This window comes from Ipomoea nil, unplaced genomic scaffold (genome assembly GCF_001879475.1).
Source record: "Ipomoea nil cultivar Tokyo-kokei standard unplaced genomic scaffold, Asagao_1.1 scaffold0191, whole genome shotgun sequence".
NCBI lineage: Eukaryota > Viridiplantae > Streptophyta > Magnoliopsida > Solanales > Convolvulaceae > Ipomoea > Ipomoea nil.
In genome coordinates this window covers 333880-361602 of record NW_017616619.1, presented here as the reverse complement: position 1 = coordinate 361602, position 27723 = coordinate 333880, and the positions used below count along the sequence as shown (strand labels likewise).

General features: G+C 40.9%; 2 protein-coding genes across 7 annotated transcripts; both read left to right on the top strand.

Moving 5' to 3' along the window:
* LOC109187386 (SWR1-complex protein 4-like) lies at nucleotides 1-27366 on the top strand. 6 transcript variants are annotated; one of them, XM_019337600.1, is made up of 20 exons: nucleotides 1-6; nucleotides 2350-2355; nucleotides 22899-22991; nucleotides 23141-23336; nucleotides 23456-23545; nucleotides 23645-23710; nucleotides 23799-23858; nucleotides 23979-24035; nucleotides 24268-24397; nucleotides 24565-24632; nucleotides 24752-24844; nucleotides 24999-25046; nucleotides 25121-25288; nucleotides 25386-25496; nucleotides 25642-25737; nucleotides 25877-25951; nucleotides 26041-26098; nucleotides 26221-26255; nucleotides 26352-26438; nucleotides 26923-27366. In XM_019337600.1, the coding sequence occupies exons 4-19, from the start codon at nucleotides 23223-23225 to the stop codon at nucleotides 26427-26429; spliced, it is 1347 nt and encodes a 448-aa protein (XP_019193145.1). In that variant the 5' UTR covers nucleotides 1-6; nucleotides 2350-2355; nucleotides 22899-22991; nucleotides 23141-23222; the 3' UTR covers nucleotides 26430-26438; nucleotides 26923-27366. The 6 variants fall into 6 exon arrangements, with proteins under 6 accessions (XP_019193145.1, XP_019193119.1, XP_019193137.1 ...); XM_019337592.1 differs by lacking the exons at nucleotides 1-6; nucleotides 2350-2355 and having other exon boundaries at nucleotides 22832-22991; nucleotides 26917-26926; nucleotides 27006-27366; XM_019337574.1 differs by lacking the exons at nucleotides 1-6; nucleotides 2350-2355 and having other exon boundaries at nucleotides 22818-22991; nucleotides 23190-23336.
* On the top strand, nucleotides 4613-5114 carry LOC109187824 (uncharacterized mitochondrial protein AtMg00810-like). Its single transcript, XM_019338178.1, has 2 exons — nucleotides 4613-4694; nucleotides 4786-5114. Exons 1-2 carry the CDS (start codon nucleotides 4613-4615, stop codon nucleotides 5112-5114), a joined length of 411 nt encoding a protein of 136 aa, XP_019193723.1.
* Nucleotides 27367-27723: the final 357 nt, after the last annotated feature.

Sequence of the window (27723 nt, the reverse complement as noted above, 5' to 3'; positions counted from 1 at the left end):
CATCAACTCTCTTTAAATTCAAGTTTGTGGTAGTAGGGATGATGTCAATAACTACTCTCTAAAGAACAAGTACGTGGGCCTAGTCGGAGGGGCTTTGTCTTTCTTAGGCAAATTATACCATGCACCAGGGCGCACAATGATGTGCGCCTTGGCTAAAACAACGTTGTTTTGACCATATATTTTTTTTTAGAAATTTTGTTTCTCGTTTCTACTGTTAAATTCAAAAACAAAAAGTTTCTCTGTTTCAAATGTACATAAATTCATAACAGAATACACATAATCTAACATAATACATAGTACACATAAACTCATAACAAAATATACATAATCTAACATAATACATAATACACATAAACTCATAACATAATATGCATAAATTAAACTCAAAACAGAATACACATAATCTTACATAATACACATAAAAGCATAACAGAATACACATAATCTAACATAATGTATAATACACATAAATTCATAACGTAATACACATAAATTCTTAACAGAATACACATAATAATCAAACATAATACATATATAATACACATAAACTCATAACAGAATACACATAAACTCTTAACATAATACATATAAAATCTGAACAATAAAAACGACGTCGTTTGGGTCAGGGCGCACAATGCATTGTGCGCCCTGGTGCACGGTATACCGACTGTCTTTCTTATTCATTCTCTCTACAAATTGAAAAATGCTATGTGTACTCCTATTTTCTACTCCAAATTTGTACTCCATACACAAAACTTTGATATAGACACTTGTATTGGGACCCTCGTGTAAAAAAATAACTTATCCCGCCACATTAGGAAGTAAGATTTGGGAGTATATGTAGTAGAACTCCTACAAATTATACCATGGAAGCATTGACTAAGGTCTACTTTGCATTATGGACCCTGGCAAAAAATAACCTTCATATTACGTACAGGCATTTACCATATTATGTACATGCAATTAACATTTTTTGTATTTGTAAACAAATTGAAGGCACATCACATGATAATTACATACACATGACATAATAACTACACACACATAAACTGTTAACTGCAAGAACAGAATATGTTAATTGTAGACACATAACATGTTAATCAACATCTCATATGTCTAGAGTTAACATATTCTATACATGCAGACATGTAATTAATAATTTATGTGTCTTGATACGGTTAATTCCCGGTTGTACGTAGAGAGTATACCATATGTATGAATTGTAATGTACGTATGAACAATGTAGAGTAGACAAAAGAAAATAGCTCAAAGGATCTTTTATTCATAATTGTGTGTTTCTAGAGAGAGTAGAGAGAGAATTGTGTGTAGAGAGAGAGTGTAGTGGAGGAGAGATAGGGAGGAACCAAAAGTCCCTTACCAAAGGGCTAGGTTGTAACACCCCTAAATTTTAAAATATTTAAAGCTTTATAAACTAAAGGCGAGTATGATATTAAATCTCAAACAGAGCATAAACGAAACATAATAGTCAGGGTGCTATGCCGCATCTAAGCTGGAGAACATAGATGCACAGGCTATACTAACTAACCAAACATAATCCATAAATCCATAATTGAGTACAAACCAAGGCACGCAGGTCGGCTAACTAAATCTAAAACTATCTAGACTAGATTCGGGGGATCCAACTAGCGCACTCCAAGCTACTAACCTGTATCTAAAAAACATGTGGTGTAACAACCGTCAGCGAATAATGCTGGTAACCTACTTCAACGCGTTAAGTACTATATAGATAGATATAGGAAAATCATTTTGAAACTGGAATACATATATACTTACGAGACTCTAATTTAAATCCAAGATCAAGACTCAAGACGCGATAATAGACTCGACAATATAATCATAAAGACTAGCATGCGTCTTAAGGACTCATTACAAGACATAATAGATAGATAAGCATATAAATAGGAAATAGAGACAACAAAGGAATTCAAGACAGTCAATTAGCAATTAATCATCAAGTCAGACAATCCATCTTCCAACCTTATACCAAGTTCCAACCTTGTGGCTCCCCTCCGTCCTTATATTAGTTCCAACCTATACCTCCAGGCCACCCTTATATCGCCTCCCTTATTCCTCCGGGCAACTACATGCCCCCATCGACAAACCACCTTTCAACCACCAACATATCAAGATAGCGTCGCAGTGCCAATCGCATGATCCGTACCTCTAGTACCAATATCAAGGGGTCAGCGCATATAGCCCTGACATGACACCGCAACACTTATAACTTGACCCATGCTCAACGGCAAGCTAGTCGAAGGTGGGTTTGTGCCTTTAGCACAGTAACCGCTAGACATGTACCTTTAGTACATCGTAGTGCTAACCGCCAACAATTCATTTCCACCAATCACAATCTCATCATCATCATCATCATCATAATCATCATCATCAGTCACACCGGCCATTGCGCAATGACCATGATACTCATCGTCATTCAATCAATCAACATATAATCAATCAATAACAATCAAGATATAACAACAACGACACGTACTACACATAAATTCCTAGAATGGTATTCGAAACATCAAACGGGACTCATACATGACAAACAGGGTACAACAGGGCACAACGAGACACGAGGAAACAACAAACGGGGAAAAACACCACGACGCACATCAACTTTCCAGCAAGTGGGCGGTGGGTGGAGGACCACCCACCAGCGGCCAGATACTATTCCAGCGGGTGGCCGGCGGGCAGACCACCGCCCGCCGGCTGCCCGCTGGAACAGTGTTCCCGGGCAGCGAGTAGGTGGCGGGTACCCGTGCCCCCACCTACCCCCCACTGATACTCAGGCAACTTTTCGGTCCCAGGATCTCTCGTAGAACCCGAAACCATGTCCAGACACATTCAAACACATAACGACAACACCACGAATTCAATTAACGGGATTAAATCAAGAATCGTACCAAATATTTCTAACACGATTCCTAAACATGTCAAGACTCATCATGAATTCATATAACGGTTCAGGAGCATCTGGAACCTCAAGAACATCAAGAAATCTATATGCAAAGTCCTAAATACAAGTCCTAGGCTAGACTCAACACCCGATCATGCATAATCCCACCCAAATATACCAAGAACATCATAATACAAATTCACGATATAAACCCTAGGGCTCTAGACATAATTAAAATACGAGATCATACATATAGTCAATCACAATATCAAGAACATCAAGATTATCAAATAAACACAATATAAATCCTATGCAAGGGCTCTATCAAGACTCAATCACAGAATTACACGTACGATTATCAAAGGAGCCAATAAATAAGATATAGCAAGGAAAATATGTTTTATAAGACATGGGTTACCTCTTAGCCCTAATCAATATCCTTGGCTACTAAGGTTCTTTTCTAAGATCTCCCTCCAATGGATTCCTCTAAGTTTAGTGGCGGGGAATTTCTTTGCTAGGTTTCCTCGGGGAATATCTTGCGAGGTAGGATTAATCATGGTGGGGTTTCTAAATGCTTTCTAATTTCCTATATATAGGTTCATGAGTCCTAACTAGAATCTAAATAGTAAAGATCCGCTTTTCCTATTCTTTATAGGATTAAAGACTTGGTTAAGGATAAGGGTCCATGATCTATTGTGGTCCACGCTAATTAATTAATGGGAATTCTAGTCTAATTAAATCCTTTTTAATTATATGTTAACAAAATTAATTTCATAATTAGTCCGGATACAGAGGCCGTAACACGGGGTGTTACAATACTGTGCAGGAAATTCTAGTTTCGTAGCCTACACCGTGGGTTGTTTCCGTTCTTCACCCCATCACCGCCAAGCCTGCCGCACCGGTCCAGACCGAATCATCACACCCGGCTGCACAGGTTGCAGTAGCCACTCGGCTACGTGGGCGTCCACACGGCAGGTCTACACGGTCTACCGTCCGAACCCATGTCATGGAGACTCGTAGTCGGTCTCAGCCCTCCCCCCCCCCCCCCCCCCCCTCCTTTATGGTTTTTACTACACAGGTTTCTTCCACTGATCCTACTTGTTACACACAAGCTGTAAAATATCCAGAGTGGCGAGAGACTATGGACGAAGAAATTAATGCTTTGTTACAGAATCAAACTTGGTGTCTTGTTCCATCTCAGCCTAACCAAAATGTGATTGGATGTAAATGTGTTTTTCGAACCAAACAAAAGGCGTGTGGTTCAATTGAGAGGCACAAAGCAAGGTTAGTAGCAAAGGGGTCCAATCAGGTTCCTAGTCAGGACATTTTAACACATTCAATCCAGTAGTAAAGCCCACTACAATCAGGTTACTTATTTCTTTGGCTATATCATCTAGTTGGATGGTTAGGCAACTTGATGTTAACAATGCCTTCTTTAACGGTAATCTGACTGAGACTGTTTACACGAGGCAACCACCTGGTTATATTGATGCTCAGTTTCCTAATCATGTTTGTTTGTTAAAACGTTCCTTGTATGGGTTAAAACAAGCTCCGAGAGCTTGGTTTAATCATCTACATGCGTTTTTACTATCTATTGGGTTTCAGGTATCCAAAACAGACGTGTCTCTATTTTATTACTCGTAGAATTCTACTTATGTATATCTTCTAGTCTATGTTGATGATATTCTAGTGATGGGGCGTGACTATAATATAGTAAATCATTTATTGTCAAAATTGTCTGCCACTTTCAATGTGAGGGATCTTGGTGAACCTGGTTTTTCTTACTATTGAAATTGTTAAATGTGATGATGGGATCTTACTGTCCATTCCCATTTCCGTTTCAAAATCTCTTCCTCCTACTATAGACTTGTATGATGATCCTACGCAGTACATGAGCCTAGTTGGAGCTTTACAGTATCTCACCATCACGCAATCAGATTTATCCTTTGCAGTCAATCAGCTTTGCCAACATATGCATGCTCCTACAGTCTCACATTGGGAGCAACTGAAGCGTGTGTTGAGGTATGTAAAAGGAACAACTTCTTTTAGTTTACGGATTCGAAAGTCAGAGTCAACAGAACTTCATGCCTTCTCTGATTCTGATTGGGTTGACTGTCCTGAAGATCGTAAATCTACTAGTGGTTATGTTGTGTTTCTTGGATCGAATCTTGTGTCTTGGGTTTGCAAGAAGTAAAGAACAGTTGCTAGATCTTCCGCTGAGGCATAATACAAAGCTCTACCAGATGTTTTTGTTGATGTAATATGGATTATCTCTCTACTTCGCGAGATCAACGTGCCAGGTGTCCCTATTCCCAAGCTATCGTGTGATAATCTTGGTGCTACATATATGTGTGCAAATCATATTTTTCATGCTCGCACAAAAACATGTGGAGATTGACTATCACTTTGTCAGAGATAGAGTGGTTTTTGGTGACATTCGAGTTAACTTTATCTCTATCAAGGATCAACTTGCAGACATCTTTACAAAAGCTCTATCTAGCCCTAGATTTTCTTTTCTTAGAGACAAGCTACAGGTTTCCAGTGTACCCTATACTTGAGGGGGAGTATTAGGACTCTATGTATTTGAGTTAGATTATGACTCCCTATCCTAGTCTTTCTATAATTCTCTCTTATATATATATTCTCATACTCTGTACCTATTGTGATTCAACTCATTCAATACAATTGATACAGTTTTCATCATCTCAACCTCTGTTTGTTTGGTTGTAAGGCTAGAATTAAGAGAAAAAAAAAATGAATTATAGTTATGTGTGAATGAATAATGGATAATAACGTAAGAATTTAAATTTTATTGTTTTGTTGGATAGACAAGAGTAGAATTATAGTGTTTGATATAAATGAGAATTGAATGTGAATCTATAGATTAATCTACTATACTATATACTAATAAGAGTCAAAGAGAGTTAGGCCTATAATGGGTAGAAAAAATGACGGTCAAATTTTTTAATCAAATGAATGGCTCAGATTGAGCAGATTTTAATTTTTCCTTTTGATTTCCTAATTTATCCTTAATTATATGATTATCCGTTAACTTTTCCGTTAAATATTATTTTTTCTGTTAATATCTATTAGTTTACCTTTTAACTTATTGATTTCAATAAGAAATGTCTTAGGTTCGAACCTCATCTCAATCCAAGTTGGCATAACTATTACTCTATTTTACTCTTATTAAATTAAATAATAATTTAGTAGCTACAATAGAAAAAAAATAATAATGCATATGCATTTCTTTAATTTATAATTATATGTCTACAATGCCTTTATTCAAAAAAAAATTATTCATTATCAATAAATTAAATAAGATAAATAATTTCATTAGTTATATTATCTTTATTTTTCTCCAATATAAAAATTCTTTACATTCAAATTCATCAATGGATTATATTCGTTACATTGTCCCTACAATGTCTTTATTCAAAAAAAAAATATTCATTATCAATAAATTAATTAAGAGAAATAATTTCATTTGTTATATTGTCTTTATTTTTCTCCAATGTAAAAATTCTTTACATTCAAATTCATCAATTGATTATATTCACTACATTGTTTATTATCTTTTTTTGTGCACTATTTTTTAATTAAATATCAAAGTTATAATACAAAATAATGCTATATATTTATTTATCAATTATTTTATTAATAGTATGCAAAAATTACAAAATATATAATTAATAAAGACAATCATATTAACTACTTGAGGGATTTGTTGACAAAGAGAGTATTCAAAACACACAACAATTGAAGTGGGAAACTACCACGCAATGTCCTTGTTTAACAATCAGCAGTTAGCGGATTTGACCAGCGAATCATGTCAATGGTTAATAGTAATACTAATCATAATAATTGTTTTAAAATAATAATAATAATAATAATAATAATAATAATAATTTAATAAAATAAATAAAATTTAAAAAAATAAATAAAATACATGGGGAGCGAAACGTTCGACTCCCATTAGTTTTGCCACTTTTCCCACATCGATGGGAAAAGTGGCATGGGAGCCTTGAAGCTCCTATAAAAGGAGGCTTAAGGCTCCAATTTAAAAATTAAGCTTGTCCATGGCTCTTGTTATTCAAGGAGTCAAAATGGCTCTACAGTAAACTTTTTTTTTTTTTATTTTTAATTTAATATAGAGGTGTTTTGTAGAAATCATTCTGAAAAACGCTAAGTAAAAATATTGTAATTTAAATTGCAATGTTTGTATTTTCAGTGGTTTGGAATAAATTCTTACTTCAAACTGTTGAATAACCAAACACCTTCTTTAGCATTTTAATCTTTGGGTTACATCATATTTATCAAATGTCCAATATCTTTGGGTTACATTATAAACAACAAATCGAAGACATTAACTTTTATTAAATATACTAGTTTTTTACGGGATAATGCTCAATGATTATTTTTAAATAAGTATTTCAAAGTATATCAATGCAATTATATAGGAGATGTTCATACATAGGTAAATAAATGTTAAATTTTTTTGTAAGTATATATGATAGTGTTAATTGCCACGTAATGCGGTAATTAAATAATTATGAGACCAATTAAAGCAATTAAATAACTCTTATTGATCACAGTGAAGGCCCTAAGTACAATCTACTTGGTTGCTCTGAGTACCGACTGACTGTGGTCGGGATTCTCTAACAACAACCTATTGATCGTCCAAAAGTCCCTCACACTGTCGTTATCGCGGGTATTTATAGCCGCGGAGCTGGAGACACAAGTCCGGCCGTCCGGCATGCCTCTCACGTAGCAACCACGTGTCACCTTCCCGGGTGCCCTGCCTGTCATCGTGTAGAGTCGCCACGTGTTTCTCACCAGCTCTCTCGCTAAAGGGCTACCACTCGGTGATCAGCAACGCCATTCGGCCACTACCCGGTCGGGAACCGACCGGGTTCTTCACAAGAAACCCGACCTGTAACCTGCAAAAACAAGAAGGAAAGAACAAAGGCACATGGGTCGGGATAACATTATGCCGGTCGGGGTATTCTCTACCAAGAGCCCCCCAGCCTGTGCCTTTTGGACCGTCTGGGAAAAAACGGGACGGGATGAAGAAGCCCAACCGTCATCCACCAAACCGACCGGCCAGCTATCATTCCCTCTCTTGCCACGTGTCGACGACTGCCGGCCTCTGCGACTGCAACGGTCGCCTCGGAATCAGCACTGGTCCCGTCATGCAAGTGGACTGTTTTCCCGCCTAAACGCTCTCCTATAAATAAGCCCTTGAGGCCCTCATTTGAACTTTCCTCAATCTTCTGATTCAATCGGCACACTCAGAGAGTCCCGAGCGAACACCTCAGCAGATTAATCGAGCAAAAGATCTTCAAGCTTCTCAAAGTCTCCTTGATCGGTAAGCTCTCTAATCTTTTGCTTTTATACTTGCTTTAAGTTTCCGTATAGCGGTTGGTAGGGCAAGACTAACCTCGACCCAAATGTCCGGAGCCCTATACTAATCCCGACCGACCTTTAGGTAGAAAGAATGTCGGACTCGGACAGCCAGAACGTCTCGGTCGCAGATTACGACGATGAGGTCGAGCAGGTCAGCGAGGAGGTGGACATAATGTCCTACTCGCCGGAGGTCGTTCAACGACCACATCAAACTCCCGAGCGAGTCCCCGAGCAACAACGGTCATCAAGCTCGTCTGGGACGTCGGGATCGAGCTCGAGCGAGTCAGGGAGCTCGAGCGAGGAGAGCGGGGAAACGTCCACGAGCGGACGAAATTCCCCGGCCGAAGGCGTTCGGGAAACGCCTACGAGGGTAATTGGGGATTACCCTCAGGCCGAGCCCCAAGAGGGCGATCGAGCAAACGACGCGGAATCGGTCGAAGAAGAGCCGGCCGAACAGGCGGCACCGGGCGGGGACGGGTTCGAGTTCCTCAACAGCGAAAGCGTCGAGAACCAGATGAGCCTACTGACGAAAGGAGAGGCAGCTAGGATCGCTGCAACACTCGCTGGTTGGGTCGAGTTCGACACCAGCCGGCAGCTCGGGAACATAATCGACCGGCACCGGGGAAAGTGGATTGGGATGCACTACGACTCCCTGATGGCCCCTATCACTTTCCCCTTCTCAGGCCTTCTCACCGCGTTCCTGGGTTACTACCAGGTCGTGCCCGGTCAGATCTGCCCGAACGCGCACCGGATGATCTCGTGCTTCCCCCAGATTTGCAGTCGGCATAACTTGGCCTGCACGATGGAACTGTTCAACTTCGTCTACCAGGTGAAGGTGTTGGCGGCCACGTACGGGGGCGGGTTCCTAATGACCCAATCCCGAGCAGATATGTGCTCGATCGAGGGGCTGCCCGGGAATAATCGGGGGTGGAAAAACCGGATTTTCTCAGTTAAATACGATCCGTGGATCCTCCCGGTCGAGAGGGTCTGGAGCCAATGCTTCCGGAAACAAGTCATTCCGGTCGAGACACAGGCCCTCAAGGATACGGTCACCAAAATCTCAGGCGAAATCTACAAGTACCTGATCTTTAAGACGCCCGAGAGCTACGAGGCGGCTCAACTACCCGAGCCGGTCTACGATCTGACCGAGAAGTACAAGCCCGAGCCGGCGGGCGTAACAATTACAAGGATGCCCGCTCGGGGCAAGCGAAAGGGAAAAGGTCTAACACTAACCAATTCTCCCCGACCTTAACACCCCGAACATCTTCTTATCCCGATCTAACCACCTTTTATTTGTTTGCAGAGATGGCTGGTTTTGGAGATGATGACGCCCCTCTACCCCCGGTGGCCAAGATCTCGCTTGGCAAGAAGAAACTGAAGACCAAGCCGGCCGGGAAAAAGGAGATCCCGGTTGCCCGGCCAGTGGGCACCTCGACCATCACCACGCCCAAAGGCTATGTGGTGGAAGCATCCGATGTCCTCGTTGCCCGAGTGGCAGTAGCAAAGGGCAAGGAAAAGGTGCCCGAGAAAAGGGCAACTGAGACCGGCGTATTGAAGCGCCGGTGGGAGCAGCGCAGCTCGAGCCCCTCGACCGGGGGAAGCAAGGACAGCTCGTCCATTCACGCCCGGATCAGCAACGCCGGACCGGCCAAGGATGATTTGGACAAGCTGACCCCGACCCAGGTGGCCAAGAAGATCGTCTACGATTTGGTTGAGGTAAAACTTTCTTCTTTTGATCTTTTTATGCAAGTAACCCCGTTCAGGCTAATCTCGATCGTATGTGCCTTGCAGATCTCCCGAGCGATCTAGCTGCTACAACGGTGAGCTCTACAAGCCAACGAGGTCGCCGCTCTAAAAAAGGTCGCCGACCGGCGACTACAAGAAATCAAGGACCTCCAGGCGGAATTGACAAAAGCCAAGGAGGATCTGAAGAAGAGCCGGGAGGATCGGGAGCTGTCCGAAAAGGTCGCGCAGCAGGCGATCGGGGAGGTCGCCGAACTAAAGGCGGCCGTCAAAAAGGCGACCGGGGAAGCCGCGGAACTGAAAGCCCGGTTGAACAATCCGGGTGAATTAGCCCGGTTCCTTTTCCAAGAGCGCGAATCGGGCACAAAGTTCCTCAAGGCGACTCGGGATACGACGATCGGTGAGGAGCTGATCTGGTCATTCGAGCGTTGGGCTTTCAAAGCCGGCCAAAGGAAGATGCGCGAGTAGACGCAAAAAATGATGGAACAGGCACTTGAAGGAGAAGACCTTCAATTGGTCTTGACCACACTTCCTCCTGACCTTCCCGATCCCGGTCCTGCACCGTTCGACCCCAAAGATGATACGCCTGAGCCGAGCGGGACTGTAACGGCCACCCCGAGCAAAGCGGAGCCTTCGAAGAAGTGATAGACTTAGCTTCTTCATTTTGTAGTGAAACTGATCGGGAGCCCGGTCCCGAGTTGTACCGGGCAAGTTTTGATATTAATAAAATATGCTTTTTGCTAAACTTGTACCGCTTGTTTTCCTCGCATTTTTACTTTTAGTTAACCACATGCCGAACATGCAATGCTCGACCTTGCGGCCTTATGGCCTAGTCGTACATCATTCGACTCGTTCAACATTCGACTCGTTCAACATTCGACTCGTTCAACATACGACCTTATGGCATTATGGCCCAGTCATGCATCTTTTGATCGGTTTAATGCCCGACCCCGCGGCCTTATAGCCTAGTCGTGCATTTTTCGATCAGAGTATCGATGTTCCAATGGCCTACCCGATCAGGTTTACCCGATCTCCTGGCCTTGTCGATTTTTGAAAACTATTAAGCCTCTTTGGTCGGGGTGTTCCCATCCCGAGCGACGGACCTATAGCACTTCCTTCATCCAAGCCCCCACACTATTGTGAGCTCGAGGCACAAGTGGGTGCAATAGTGGAATGAAGTTGGACGGATCGGGAAATTATGCTGGGAGCTCTGGCTTTCCTGATCGGTGGCGTGACCCAGATGTCCGCCGAAGAGGAGCGCATTTGACCGGTCGATGAATTCGCCCGGTTGAGGTAACGTGATGGTGACTTAGCCTGCGTTTAACGAAGGTAAGGAAAAAACCGATCGGGCCGCCGTATGCAAACGGTCAAGCAATCACCGATCGTATATACATTGAACATTCCCTCTCGCAGGCGGTTAAGAAAATATTCGTAATTTACAAATAAATGACGACTGCGACGAACGAGGCCGACTCGCAGGCCGAGCCCCCACTTCGTCCAAAATTACAAAAAATAGGCTAATGCCTAAACATAACGAGGTGCTCGGAATTCCAAGTCCCCTCTATTACCCGACCGGTCGTTGTCTCCAGTCGGTATGTTCCCGGTCGCACCACTGCGCTGATGATGTACGGCCCTTCCCAATTCTGAGCTAGCTTCCCGCCTTCCAAAGGTTAACCGGCCTCCCGTTGACATAGAACGTAATCTCCCACCTGAAAATACCGAGGATTGACCCGAACGTCCTTTGAACTCTTGACTCTTTTCTGATACTCGGCCATACGCCGAGCGGCTAGCTCTCTTTTTTCCTCGTCCCCATCGAGATCCACGACCATCGAGTGTTCATTCTCTTCTGCATTGTAGGTTCGTTCTCGGTCGGTCGGGATCCATGCCTCGATCGGGAGTCAGGCTTCTACTCCGTAGACAAGGGCGAAAGGAGTCTCCAAAGTCGTTTCTCTCGGGGTCGTCCGATAAGTCCACAAAACATATGGCAACTCATCGGCCCAACTACGCCCAGCCGAGTGTAGCTTCTTCTTTAGACCCTCTAGAATTGTCCGATTGGCGTTCTCCACTTGTCCATTTCCCTGCGAGTAAGCCACCGACGATCGGACGTGAGTCGTCCCGATCGTGGCCAAGAAATTCTGGAAATACTGGCTTACGAATTGGCGGCCGTTGTCGCTGATGAGATGCACGGGCACACTAAAGCGGGAAATCACATTGCGCCATAAGAACCGAGCACACTGCTGAGAGGTGATCGTGGCTAACGGCTCGGCTTCAATCCACTTGGAGAAGTAATCAATGGCGACAATAACAAACTTTCTCCGACCGGAGAGTTGAGGGAATGGGCCCAAGATATCCACCCCCCACCTTGCGAAGGGAATTGCAGTCGTGACCGGTTGGTAGAAGGTAGCCGGTCGTCCAGGCATCCGGGCAAACAATTGGCACGTCTCACATTCCCGAGCTAGCTTCTCACAGTCTAGCTGGAGGGACGGCTAATAATACCCGATCAACATGATCCGACGAGCTAAAGATCGGCCTCCTTGATGTGACGAACAGATGCCCGAGTGCAACTCCTTCATTACAAGATCGGCCTCAAATGCGGTCAAGCAACGCATAAGAGGGCCTCCATACGATCGTCTGTAAAGACGACCGTCCAAAACTTGGAACCTCGGGGCTTTAAGCTTGGCCTTCCGAGCACGCTGGGAGTCGTCTGGGAGTCGACCGTGCTCGAGGTATTCTTTCATATCGGTGATCCAATTGTCTTCTGCCGGTTGGATAGGATTAACCAGCAACCAGTGGATGCTATGTCTCGGGATCACCAAAATCCGAGCGATCTTCGACATGTGTTCCGGGGCGTCTTGGGCCAATTTGGACAAGATGTCCGCATCGGCATTATCCAATCGGGGTATGTGCCGGACGGTATATCCCCGGAACTGGGCTAACTTCTCCATGGCTAGGTCTCGGTATAATTGCAGTCGTTCTCCATTCACTTCATAATCCTCGAGAACCTGCCCGACCACGAGCGCGGAATCCGTTTGAGCCCGAATGTATTCAGCCCCCAAGTCCCGAGCACACTGTAGGCCGTTAACAAAGGCTTCGTACTCGGCTTCATTGTTGGTCGGATGGAACTTATACATAAGGGCAAAGTAGACCTTGAATCCCTCCGGGCTCGTGACTACCACTCCTCCTCCTGCTCCTTTCTTGCTGCTCGACCCGTCAGTAGCTAACGACCACCACCCAGCCTCAGGATCCGCGACCTCGGGGGGTCGGGTATCCCGGGCGGTGCACTCGACCAAGAAATCTGCAAGGGCTTGACCTTTGATAGCTGGTCTTGGCCGGTATTCTATCGCGTACTGGGTCAGCATTAACGCCCACTTGACTAGGTGACCGGATGATGAAGTAGTTCGGAGGACTAGCCCGATCGGCTGATCGGTCGAAACGCGAATTGCTCGACCTTGGAAATAAGGAGCCAACTTCTCCGCGGCAATGTACAAGGCATAAACGACCTTCTCTAGCCGGGAGTACCGGAGCTCGGGACCATGTAGCGCGTGGCTTACATAGTACACCGGTCGCTGGACCCCTTCCAGATCGATTCAGCAAAATACTGCGCTTACTGCTCGATCGGATACGGCGAGGTACACGTCTAGCTCTTCCCCGAGCTCGGGCTTCGACAGCACGATTGGTGACATGAGATACTCCTTCAGCTCGTCGAAAGCCGCTCGACACTCGTCATCCCAGACGAATCCATTGACTTTACGCAATACCTTGAAGAAAGGTAAAGCACGCTCGGCTAACTTGGAGAGGAACTGGCTGAGAGCTGCCAACCGACCGGTCAATTGCTGGACTTCCCGAATAGTAGAAGGTGGTTGCATGTCCAGAATCGCCTTGACCTTGGCTGGGTTGGGCTCGATCCCCCTCTTGGTCATCATATAGCCGAGGAACTTCCCGGTCTGAACCGCAAATGTGCACTTGGTTGGGTTCAGCCTCAATTGGTACTTCCTCATGATCTGGAAGCACTCCCGGAGATCCCGAGTGTGGTCGGAACGGTCCCGACTTTTGACCAGCATATCGTCAATATACGCCTCCATCGTTCGGCCTAGAAGATCGGCAAAGAGCATATTGACCATCCTCTGATAAGTCGCTCCCGCGTTGCGGAGGCCAAACGGCATCACTCGGTAGCAATACAGCCCGTCCGGGGTCACGAAGGCTGTTTTGCTCTCATCTTCATGGTGCATCATTATTTGATGGTATCCTTTGAAGGCATCCATGAAGCTCATCAACTCGGCCCCGGCTGTCTCGTCGACCATCTGATGGATACTCGGTAGTGGATACGGGTCGAGCGGACAGGCCTTATTGAGGTCGGTGAAATCAATGCACATCCTCCAAGTTGGGGGCTTAGGAACAAGAACAATATTAGCCACCCACTCGGGATAAATCATCGGTTGGATGTGCTCGATCGCCGCCATTTTCTTGACCTCTTCTCTGACGAACTCGCGGCGATCGGATGAAAGGTGCCGGGTCTTCTGCACGACCGGCTTTGCTGCGCGATCGATGGCTAACTTATGACAAATCACCGTCTGGTCGATCCCGGGCATGTCTTCGGGCCCCCATGCGAAAATGTCAGCAAATTCCCGAAGGATCGCTAGAATTTATGCTCGGAGCTCGGGGGTGAGGGCCCGGCCAATCTTTATTGTCCTGTCCGGTCGGTCCTCGGACAGGGGAACTTCTTCTATTTCCTCATAAGGCTCGGGTTGTTCCTTCCGGTCTTTTGATTCCTCCTTGGCAATAGTGTTCACCCGAGAAGACGTTCCAGAATCACGCCTATTGACCGCTCGGGTGTAACACTTCCGGGCGGATTGGACGTCACCACGGACAACACCGATCCCATTGGGGGTGGGAAATTTCATGCACAGGTGGGGCATTGAAATAATCCCACCGATCTTCATAATCGCAGGTCGGCCAAAGATAATGTTGTGGACGCAATGCAAATTGACCACAACAAATTCTAACTCAGTCTTGATCGACTTCGGTGGGGCGCCGATCTCAACCGGGAGCATTATTTTTTCCTCGGGGTAGATAAGAGCCCCGATAAATCCCGACAGTGGTACACCGACCGGAGTCAGCTCCTTCCTGTCGAGCCCAAGCTTCTCAAACACGTCCAGATAAAGGACGTTGACACTGCTCCCAGTGTCTACCATAACCCTCTGGATGTCCGTCCCTTTCACGTCGATGGTGACCACGAGTGCCTCCATGCCGTGGTCACCACTACTAGGTTGATCTTCAAGGGTGAAGGTTATGGGTTCCATCTTTTGCCTCTTCCCGGTGTCTCGGGAATCCACTATGGCGACCGGGCAGTTCTCCCTCGGTCGGGAAGCATCATCCAATCCACCAAAAATTACGTGGATGGTCGGCTTTCCTGCCGGTCGGCTGCTTGACGGGGGGTCAGAACCTCGTCGATCACTTTGACGATCATCCCCGCGATCATCCCTTCGGTCTTGACTCGACCGATCAGCACGTCCTTCATGATCAGAGCAATCAGAGCGGTGATGAGAACGCCGATGATCTCTCCGATCGGTATTCTTCTTGGTGTCTTCTCTCTTCCCCACACATTTGTCTAACTTCCCAAGGTTGAGCAGATCTTCTAACAATTGGTGCAAGTGGGTACACTCCTCGGTGTCATGCCCGGCACATCGATGGTAAGCACAGTGCTTACTCTTGTCAAGGCCGTCTTGATCGGGATGGGGGAGTTTGATGAGATTGCAGGACTGGGCGTACTGCATGGCCTCCGCTGCGGATCGGTTCAGGGCCGTAAACTCACCAGGCCTGGTGCGGGATCGGGGATGGTCGTCACCCGATCGATTTTCCGCCCGGCCGGCCGGTTTACGGGACAAAGACCCGACCTCCTGCAAGCATTTCATGGCATTCGCCTCGCCGGCGTTGGTATAGTCTGTGACCCTTCGAAGGGCCTCTTCATATGTGGCTGGGGGGTGTAGAATGAAATCCTGATATAAGTAACCCGCCCGGAGGGAAATGTGGAGCATGTGGGTGGCGGTGGCGTCGTCCATTGGCTCGACTTCCCCGACCGCTGCCTTCCACTTGACGAGGAAATCGGTCAAGCTTTCTCCTTCAAGCTGCTTGGCCTTTTCCAGATACATGTAGGGCTTTCTCACCACCTTAGAGGTGATGAACTTCCTCACGAACTTGATCGCCAGAGTGTTGAAATCAGCAAAGTTCGGAACCATTCCGCCGCCTGACCAGTGAGCGTGGAATAGAAAGCCCTGCACATTACGGCGTCTGATACACCCTTCATCATCATGTTGCCGTAGAAATCGTTGACATGGACCTCAGGGTCCGTACGGCCATCGTAACTTCTCTCCCCGGAGACCTTCAAATCGACCGGGTACGGTTGAGCAATTACCTCCGCCGTAAAGGGTGTCCTCAACAAGGACGATTGGTTGACCGGGGGTGCCACTGGGTGCTCGTTCCGGAACCGAGCAAACTCCGCCTGGAGGTTATAAAGCAATCCTCGGGTCTCGTTGAGCTCGGCCATCTGGGCGGCTTGGGCTGACTCCCGAGCACGTCGTCGACGATGAGATCTCGACCCGCTATGCCCAGATGAAGCCTCCTAGCTTGCTTCCTGCATCTGCACATCTCCCAGTTAGCGGTTCGGGTCTTGGGGTCCCAAGCGTTGCCGCATCGCCGGTCGGAGACGCTGGAAAGCCGCTTCCCGGTTGATCTCCTCAAGGTCCTCTGCTTGGACTAGAACCTCCAGCTGTGCTTCAGGGGCCTGCTGTGGTACCTCCATCGCAACAGCACCCCCCGACCCCAACCGCGAACGAGCCGAGCGTCGAGCCCGGGAAGTGGGCTGATGCTGCGGCTCTACTTGTGCGGTCGGATAGACTGGAGGGGCGGCGGCTGGAGCCGTGTACGCAGGCGTGTAGGGTGGATAGCCAACCGGTGGTGTATAGTACATCGGTTGACCGGGCCAATACCCGTACGGTTGAGGCGGGATCGGGTATGGATATTGGCCGGGATACGGCATCTGCTGTTGGAATTGCTGACCGGGCGGAGGATATCCCGGTTGAATGTAGTTCACAGGCTGTTGGGCAACCGGGTATGTATTTGACGGATGAGGTGGTGAGAGAATGAGATTGAGGTCCATTGTCTGACCTTGCTGCAGGCTTGGCTGGTGATCGGATGAACTAGCCGCATCCGCTTGATCGTCGGCGTAAAGGTTTTGTGCCCAAGGATACATGATTGCTAAGAGACCGGGTGCTCGTCAAGACGTTAGCTTTTCCGCACGGGTCCCCACAGACGGCGCCAAAATGATAGTGTTAATTGCCACGTAATGCGGTAATTAAATAAATATGAGACCAATTAAAGCAATTAAATAACTCTTATTGATCACAGTGAAGGCCCTAAGTACGATCTACTTGGTTGCTCTGAGTACCGACTGACTGCGGTCAGGATTCTCTAACAACAACCTATTGATCGTCCAAAAGTCCCTCACACTGTCGCTATCGCGGGTATTTATAGCCGCGGAGCTGGAGACACAAGTCCGGCCGTCCGGAATGCCTCCCACGTAGCAACCACGTGTCACCTTCCCGGGTGCCCTGCCTGACATCGTGTAGAGTCGCCACGTGTTTCTCACCAGCTCTTTCGCTAAAGGGCTACCGCTCGGTGATCAGCAACGCCACCGACCGGGTTCTTCACAAGAAACCCTACCTGTAACCTGCAAAAACAAGAAGAAAAGAACAAAGGCACATGGGTCGGGATAATATTATGCCGGTCAGGGTATTCCCTACCAATATAAATGCAAGATAATATATGAGAGATTGATTATAATTGTCACTAAAATAAATGATTATAACTTTGTAATAACGCTAGTCTAAATATTTAGTATAAAAGCGATAGTCTAAATAAATACTAATTTTTGTTTAAATTTCTCCAATTCTTCTTAATTCTCTTTTGGTAGCATTGTCATTATCTTCATCTTCAGTACATGTCCTCTTTTTTTTTTTAGTCTGTCATGTGTAATTGGGTTATTGGTTGTAGCATCAGTACATGTCCTTTTTTTTTTTTCTTTTTTTAGTGCCATGGGCTCATGTGTAATTGGGTTATTGGTGGTAGCATAGAGGGATTTATCGTGCAATGAGATTATGGTTTAAGAAGTTTTAGATTTGTCTGGCTGTGTATATGATTGAGATCTTAGTTGTACTATGAACTTTTTATTTTACAAGCACCTATTGATATTTGGTAGTGGTAGTTTTTCCCCTACATATTTCATGTGTTGTGAGATGTGTGTCGTATGTTATCATGTAAAAGTATTGAACAAAATATTAATATTTATTATATTTGTATAAAATACTTGGTAAATAAATATATATAAAATATTTTGTATTATAACTTTGATATTTAATTACAAGATAATGTAAAAAGAAGACAATGAACAATGTAGTGAATATAATAAATTAATAAATTTGAAGGTAAGGAATTTTATAATTGTTGAAAATAAAGATAATATAACTAATGAAATTATATCTCTTTTTAATTTTTTATAATGAGTAAGTTAAGAATAATAAATAGTTAACAAAATATTCTGTTACTAAAGTTTATAGTAATGGAATTTAGGGTTATTTAAGGGAAGAAAATAATATAATAGAGGGTAAATAAGGAAAATCATTAAAAAAATACTAAAATCAAAATAATATGAACCATTCATTTTAAGAAACAACAATTACACCAACATTTTTTGGGCAATTTATATCCTGCACCAGGGCGCGCATTGCATTGTACGCCCTGATGCAAAATGACGTCGTTTCAGATTTTTTTTTTTTTTTTTAATTTTGCTACCCTATTTTGCGGTTAATTTTCTTTAAAAAAAAAAAAATCTCAGGTTCAAAAATGTACATAATTTTATACTAGAATACACATAATTGTATACATGAATGTACATAATTGTATAACAAAATATACATACCTTTTGTTTTAAAAGATAATACATATAATCTAACATAATACATAATATACATAGACTTTTAACATAATAAACATCAACTCTTAACATAATACACATAAATTTTCTGTTTCGGATGTACATAATTGTATAAAAAAGATGTACATGATTGTATAAAAAATATACATAATTGTATAAACAAATACACATAATTGTATAAACAAATACACATAATCACGTCAACTCCCTACATAACTTACCAAAACAACATCGTTTTGGGAGCCGCGGGGCGCATAGTGCTATGCGCGCTAGAGGTGGCCACGGGCCGGTTCAAGGTCGAACCAACCCTGAATCGGTTCGGAAAAAAGTGGGCCTGGGCCTCAATGGGCCTGAGCCGGGCTTAGCTCGAACCGGAACCGGCTTGTTAAGGGCCGGTTCAGGTCCTTTTTAAAAAAAATTCGAGGCCCAGCATGGAACCGGCCCATGGCCCAAGCCCCTAACCGGCCCAGGCACGGACCTAGGCGCAGGCAAACACAACCAATTTATCCCTATAAATACCCTAACCCAATTTAATTTTTATGACACAAAAAATTTTAATCTTACACTCTCTTACTTCTACTCACAACAATTCTCCATAAATTAAAAGCAAACCCAATTTAAAAGTCTTTTATACATTTTTAAATTATCACTCTAACATAATTTAGTAAGTAAAAATTAAATGAACCTTATAAACTATACTACATTTTATAATATTTATAAGTTATCAAATAATATTATAAGACTACAAGTTTAAATGTATTTAAGTCTTATATAAAGTTTTAATAGTACAAGACTACAAATTTAAATGTATTAATGTCATTTATAAATTTTAATTTAGTAGAAAATCATATTAATTTTAGATTTTGAGATTAATAATTAAAATATTATTTTTAACAAAAATATTAATGTGTATATGTATATACATATATTAATGTGTAATGTGTGTGTATGTATATACTAGTATTGTGTACGCGCGATGCGCGAAAAATTCATGCCCAATATTAAAACATTGATAAATACAAATAATTAAAAATTATAATTTGAATTATATAAATACAAATAATATATGTATTTTGTACACACATATATATAATACTAGTTTAATAAAGACAATATAACTAATGAAAATATTTTTCTTAATTAATTTATTGATAATGAATAATTTTTTTTCACTGAATTAAGACATTGTAAGGACAATGTAGCGAATATAATCAATTAATAAATTTGAATATAAAGAATTTTATATTGTAGAAAAATAAAGACAATATAACTAATACAATTATTTCTCTTATTTAATTTATTGATAATGAATAATTTTTTTTTTTGAATAAAGGCATTGTGGACACATAATTCTAAATTAAAGAAATGCATATCTATAATTTTTTGTTGTAGCTACTAAATTATTATTTATATAATTTAATAAGAGTAAAATAGAGTACAAATTATGCCAACTTTGATTGGGATGAGGTTCGAACCTAAGACTTTTTTTTTTTAAATTAAAATCAATGAGTAAGTTAACGGTGAACTAACGGCAATTCTTAAAATTTTAACGGAATTAGTAATGGTGCGTGTGTATTTTAGGAAATTTTAGTGTAAAATTTAAATCTTATCAATCTTTTAATCAATCTGAGCCATTCATTTGATTAAAACCTGTGACCGCCATTTTTTCTACCCATTATAGGCCTAACTCTCTTGGGCTCTTATTAGTATAGTAGATATCATTCAAAGAAATTTAATTAAAATATAATTAAGTATTAAATTAATATATAATGATTTTAATAAAATAATAATTAAAAATAGGAAAAAGATATGATAGATATAGGTGTATGGTAATAATGATGTGTTATTAAAGTTAGAATTAAAAATTAACGGTGTTATAACGGTGTAAGGGTAGCTTTGTCTAATAACATTAGAATGTACAACATTTAAAGTAAAATGTATACATTTATTTGCATATAAAAAGAGGGACATAAATCAAGGATATAACTTTCATTGAGGCTTATTATGTTTTTAGATATAAATATATAAATTAGTATTGATATATCAAGAGGTTTCTTGTAACTTAATTAGAAAGAACTTAAATTCATTATTATGAGGTCAAGGGTTTAAATCTTATTTCAAACAAAATATATCAATTTATAAAAAAATTTATGAGTTAATACCCAAAATCGTCCCCGACTATAGTGAATTTTCTCAATTTCGTCCTAAACGACTTTGGTGACCTAATATCGTCCCAGACTTTTGTGTTTCGCTCAATTTAGTCCCAGATTTTTGTGTTTTTGCTCAATTTAGTCCTTCATTCGTTATTCTATCCATTTGGTGTTAAATAAATAGACAATTCACCAGGACTATGTGGTCTAATGGTACCCGAGTTAGACTTCTATTTGGAAGATAATGAGTTCGAGCCTCAGTGGAGGTGTTATTGGTTTTTTGTGTTTCAGTAGGTTGAGAAAGTATATGAACAGATACTACAATGTAATAGAGCCAGTAGCTTTCAAAAAAAAAAAATAGACAATTCAATAATTTTAATATTGACATCTCTTTACTCATAGACATGTGAATTGCGAAATCCCCCCCCCCCCCCCCCCCCCCCCTTTTTTTTTTTTACGAATTACTCTAGAATTACTCCTAAAATTGCGAATATAAAATTTGATTTGCAGGTTCGGGAGTAAATCTGGGTGTAATTCGTACAAGAAAGAGGAATTTCACACTTCACAAGTTGAAAGTAAAGAGAGATCAATATTGACATTACTGAATTGTCCCTTAATTTAACACAAATTTGATGGAATAACAAATGGAGGACTAAATTGAGCGAAACACAAAAGTCTGGGACGATATTAGGTCACCAAAGTCGTTTAGGACGAAATTGAGAAAAACCAATAGTCGAGGACGATTTTGGGTATTAACTCAAAAATTTATACATTTAAAAAATATAACAAATTACGGGCCTAGTTTGGGACCGGCCCGGAATACTATGGGTCTTATTAGATTTGTAGATGTAGATATAGTTACATTTATTTATAAAATTAGTTTTTCAGACTTAATGCCCAATATTTGTATTTAAATAAGTAATTCAAATATATCAATGTAAGATTATATATGAAAAATTTATTATAGTTGGCATGAAAAATAATGTTTAATTTGCATTTTTCTAAAACATGATTATCTAAATACTTATTACAGTTGATATATGCAATTTGTTGGTACCGTGAATTGCCGGTTCGGAACCAGAGCCGAACTGTGGTCATGGCTACTTGTGTGAGACCGTCTTACGAATCTAATCTTTATCTGTGAGACGGGTTGAGTTGGGTTGAAACAATATGCAAATGTAATACTAAATTAAGAATTATATATATATATATATATATATATATATATATATATATATATATATATATATATATATATATATATTTATTTATTTATTTATTTATTTATTTATTTATTTATTTATTTATTAGGGAAAATATAATACTTTTACATTTTGATGTAAAAATATTATTTTTTTAATCAAAATATTATATGTTTTTTTATAAGTAATGTTGCACTTATAAATAAAAATTTAATATTTTTGATGAAATATATAATATATTTTTATATCAAAATATAAAAAATATTACGGAGTATATTTTTTTCAAAAGTATTTTTTTTTTTTTTTCGTATAAGTAATAAACATTTTATTTATGATTTAGTATTACATTTGTTAGTAAAAAAAAAAAAAAATAATAAATAAATAAAGCCAAACTGAATAGGAGTTTCAGTGAGACCGGAAGAATACTGAAGCAAAGGCGCAGAGAAAGGCAAAAACTGAAGTACCAGGACTGCCGGCCGCCAAATCGCAGCTTCCGATCCCCGTAAGCAGCCAAGCCAGTTGCTGTTCGTCCGCCAGAGATTTTCCTCGCCGTCCGTCCGGCAGAACGGAAAGCCAGAAAGGTAAGAGTAGCTAGTGGAAGGCTTTATTCACAAAATTATGAATAAATTTTGCTTTATAATTCATATATATTTGGTGGAAGGGCTTTGGCAGTTTATGTTTTGAACCCGACTTGAATTATCGTAATGTATTCGATTTTCATCATATCTAGATATATATTGGCGAATTGTATTTTCATTATATCTCAAAATCAAACACAGCGGAAGCAAACCCTAATTTGTTGGAAAGATCAGATGGATGCAAAGGACATTTTAGGGCTACCGAAGAATTCACTGTCCATACCTTCAGAAAAGAAGTCTAGGCCTCCGAAAGAGTCTCAACGCAAACCCGATGGCATTTCACGAGAAGTACTTAGTTTCTCTCTCTATTTCTCATTTTCTCCACTCATATGGAACATGTATAATTTCTGCTCTGTCTTGAGTGTATGATTTATTCGAACTGTTGGTTCGGCTCTGTAATGTTTTAGGTTTACGCCCTTACAGGAGGTTTGGCACCTCTCATGCCAGCTACTGATATCAATCATTTGAAAAGACGAACACAGGCAGAGAATGAAAAGGTTACATGACTGTTGAACCTTTTTTTTTTTTAATTGCTCTGTATTTTTTAATTTTAAATTCTTATTTAAGGCATTGATGTACTTCAATTCCCTCTTCAGATTACATGGCAATGGCTTCCTTTTACAAATTCTGCCCGAAATGACAGTTTGCAACTATACCACTGGGTATGCCTAGCTCTTCATTGTGAAATCTATTTTCAGTGTTGTGAGATTTATGTACAGAAAAGAGCTTTTGTGCCTCTTTTGTTTTTAGGTGAGGGTTGTAAATGGTGTTCTGCCAACAGGCGACTATTCGTTCGCTAAGTATAACAAGGTATGCTGAATAATCTTTCTATTATCATGTGAAGGTTTTATCATAGTCCTTATTCACAAATATGTCTTTCTCCAAAGCTTTCCTGCCCCAATTTATTTGTTTGTTGATGATTGAATGCAGTCAGTGGATGTAATTGAATACACAGATGAGGAGTATGAGAAATATTTGACAGATCCTGTAAGTATCTCAAGCATTAAATCTAAACAACAGTATCATTCTATCATCCCCTTAAAATAAACTTTATCCACGCTCCAACGACCAGTTCATGAAGTTCTAAAAAGTACCAATGTAGTAATAGTAATAAACTAGTTAAACCCTCTCTTTTGCCCATATAGTCAGTGTGTCGTATGTCAACGAACACTCAAGTAATTTATTCTTCTGATTTTACTTATACCTTCTCTAATATAAGACGTGGACCAAGGAAGAGACAGACCAATTATTTGAGTTGTGTAAAAGGTTTGATCTACGGTTCATTGTGATAGCCGATAGGTTTTCATCGTCACATACGGTTGAGGAGCTTAAAGATCGTTATTATACTGGTAAATCATTTATCTCTACTTGCTGATTACTTCTCTTAATGTTTTGTACATTTTCTTTTTGTGGGTTTTAATGCAGTAGTAATTTACACTGTTAACTCGTTACTATTGTAGTATTGTGTTCTAAACTTATATAACTTGCATTTTTTTTTTTTTTTGTCTTGGCTTAGTATCCCGAATTGTCTTGAATTCAAGGGCTGCATCTTCTATTGATGTTGCTGGGCATCCTATTATTAAGGTTTGTTGAGAGTTCCAGTCCTTCCTCTTTACATTTAAAGAGTATATGCATTTCATTCTACTGTCTACTTTTTGTGCTGTTTGTATGTTTGTTGTATTCAAATTATCACAATTATGTAGGAATCATACAATATGCCTCAAGAGATTGAAAGGAAACGTGCATTGTCTATGATACTTTCGCAGACAAAGCATCAAGAGCGCAGAGATGCAGAGGTTGCTTTTTTACTTTTGCAAATTGTGACAAAGGAAAACAGAAAATTCAATTGATGTAGCCCTGAATAGACTTGCTTGATGAATACATTTAGTATATAACTTACTACATCAATCGTTCTGATTTATTTGATTACTTCATTTCAAATCCTTTTAGGTCCTTGCTGAAGCCAAGAAAATAATAGAATCCCGTAGAGTTGCAAAGGTAATTTCTAGTATTGTGCCCTTGACCCAAACAAAAGAAGTGCTCAAGTGCTTACACTTTGTTTTGAATGAAAGGCTGCTGAAGATTCAGAGCTACCAATCATGTCTGATACTTGCCCAGAAGGTGTGGATAGGGCCATCAATGTTGATCCTGTCTCAACTTCCCCAAATGCTCAATTTCCCTCTGGCACAAGTGCTGCTCCAATATCAGAGACTGCTTCTGCTTTAGCTTCTCTTCACATGGTGAGCTTTTAAGTTGAAGAAGGAAAATATAAAAATATTATGTCATTGCTTAGATGGTATTATTGCCTATCTTATTGACTGGTGATTCAATTTTCAGTTGGGGGTATACTTGCGTACATATGCGCTAGAACAAATGGTGCACGAAGCAAGCTCATCAGCTGGACTACGGACTATTAAGCGTGTTGAGCAAACTTTACAAGACCTAGGGGTTTGTCCCTGCTCCATATACCTTTCTGCTGAACCTTTTGTGTGTTTGTTTGAGATCATCTAGCATGTGCTTGTTATTTCCTTTAGCTCGTTACTCTATTTGTTTGCACTAGTTTAAGATGAGAAGTTGGAATTTGCTTTTACAGGTTAATTTGAAGCCAAAAGTCCCAACTAAACTTGTATGTGCTGAGCACCTTGAACTTAGAAAAGAAATATTGACCCTTTTAAATATTCAGAAACAGGTATGTATAGTATATCTAATGTTATCTGTAATCTTTGTGAACCACCCCCACCCCCTTTCTGAAATCCAAAATATGAGATTCACAAGTTACGGCTGCTATTTGTGGCACAATTTTTTTTTTTCTTTGGTTAAAATTTCAGTTGCAATACAAGGAGGCCGAAGGTTCATCTTATCGTGATGGTTCATATTCTGAAACTCCTGGTTCACCGCCGAAGGTGAGCTAGCCATTCTGTGTTTCCCATTTTTCTTGTTTAAAGAATTAAACAGAAGCATGCAGCATGTATTATTTGATGTCTATTGGCAGCGGTCACAGCGTGGAGTTGATCAGGATCGAACATTCACTCATGACTTAAGTTTTGGAGGTAATATTGACCTTTGATTTTTGCCATACTGTCATGTTGTTGATTCTTACCAACCCCATGGGGCTCTAGGTGAATCATCCCTAAATTAAGGATGATTTCTAACTTATTTGGTTGGATGTTAGGCGAAAGAGTTGGTAAAAGGGATCAAAAACGGAAGGTATGCTCATTATGATGTATTATTTATTTCTATGGTTTCTCTTTCTCTGAAGATTTCTACTAATTGCATATTTCTCTGAAATTTGAGTGGGTGAAGACACCTGGAACTCCCAAATTTGAAAGCTCACCAGCAACCTCAAAACGGCCACGGAAGTTGAAATCTTCAGATGGATAGGCTTGGCAGGTTAGTACATATATAGTTTCAAGTTCTATGGCTGAAATTGCTATTATTTTATTGTGTGAAGTTTGTCCAAGTAGATTCTAGGGGTAGAAGTCAATACCAAATGCATGCAATGTTTATGGAAATGTTTTGTGATGCGGAAACACCAGCACTGCCTTTCTGAGAATGTTTCCTCGGGTGGTGTGCTTAAGCTCCTGAATTGGTTTTAGATTTTAGAATCTAATGCTTTATGAAATGTGGAGATTCTGCTTTTTGTTCCTGCATGGGTGGTGAAAGCACAGTGGCACGGCTCTGAATTTGACAAGTTCAACATTTTAAGTTTCAGCTATCTAATCTGTATATTCCCCCGGGATTTACGTAGTATTTCTTATCTGCTGATAAATCATTTGACCAATTAATATTTCAAATTTTAAGGATGGCTACAGTAGGTTTATTACTTTTACTAAGTATTTAAATGAATGGGTTAAAAACTAAGGCTCAGTGACAGGTGGGAGAAGAGAATTTAATTATTTTTGAAAGAGCGTTGGAGGGAGTCCAGAAAAGTAAAGAAAATGGGTGGTGTTGCAGAAGCAGCAGCTACTAGTCAAGAAAGGGGTCGCTGGTTGAGTTGAGGTGTGCAGAGACGAATGTGGAGGCAGCAGGGTAAGAAAAATGACTTTAGATCAGAAAAATCGTGCTACAATAGTGAAGTCTGAGAAGCACCCATAAAAGAGGGGGAAATGAAAGATTATTGAAGTAAACATTGAATCTCAAATTCCAGGTGAAGAAGAATGGCTTTTTTTTGTTGGGTTTCTTATTGATTTTGTCTGTTTTGTTGTATTGCTTATTACTTCTTCTCCTATACTATACAATTGGGGATATGGAGGAGCTTTGATGCAAGATTTTGATTGTTAAGAGGATTCAAGCAACATAATGTGAAGATTCATGTCTCACAAAAGTGAATGTACAAAAGTTTTGTATTCAAAGCCAAACTACTTCAATAATGTACATACTTTTTATATGGACCAACTATAATAGTTTACTAAAAACAACAAATCGAAGACATTAACTTTTATTAAATATATATTAGTTTTTTTACGCGCTTTGCATGAATGTGATAATGTCCAAAATGATTATTTTTAAATAAGGGTCCGTTTGGAAAGTAGGAAAATGACTTTTGAAAAATGTTTTTTAGAAAATGAGTCATTTTTCAAAAAACATTTTCCTTTCCTGTGTTTGACTGCACAATGGAAAACTGTCTTTTGGTGTTTGGTTCATTTTCTAGAAAATGAGTAGAATGGAATACTTA

What these genes read in the sequence shown, in the direction of transcription:
- LOC109187824 (XM_019338178.1), top strand. Translation starts at nt 4,613, where the DNA reads ATGGGGCGTGACTATAATATAGTAAATCATTTATTGTCAAAATTGTCT. An exon ending in GAGGGATCTTGGTGAACCTG is followed by an intron (nt 4,695 to 4,785) that starts GTTTTTCTTACT and finishes CTCCTACTATAG; the next exon opens with ACTTGTATGATGATCCTACG.
- LOC109187386 (XM_019337600.1), top strand. Translation starts at nt 23,223, where the DNA reads ATGGATGCAAAGGACATTTTAGGGCTACCGAAGAATTCACTGTCCATA. An exon ending in CTTTAGCTTCTCTTCACATG is followed by an intron (nt 25,289 to 25,385) that starts GTGAGCTTTTAA and finishes TTCAATTTTCAG; the next exon opens with TTGGGGGTATACTTGCGTAC. An exon ending in AAACTTTACAAGACCTAGGG is followed by an intron (nt 25,497 to 25,641) that starts GTTTGTCCCTGC and finishes TTGCTTTTACAG; the next exon opens with GTTAATTTGAAGCCAAAAGT.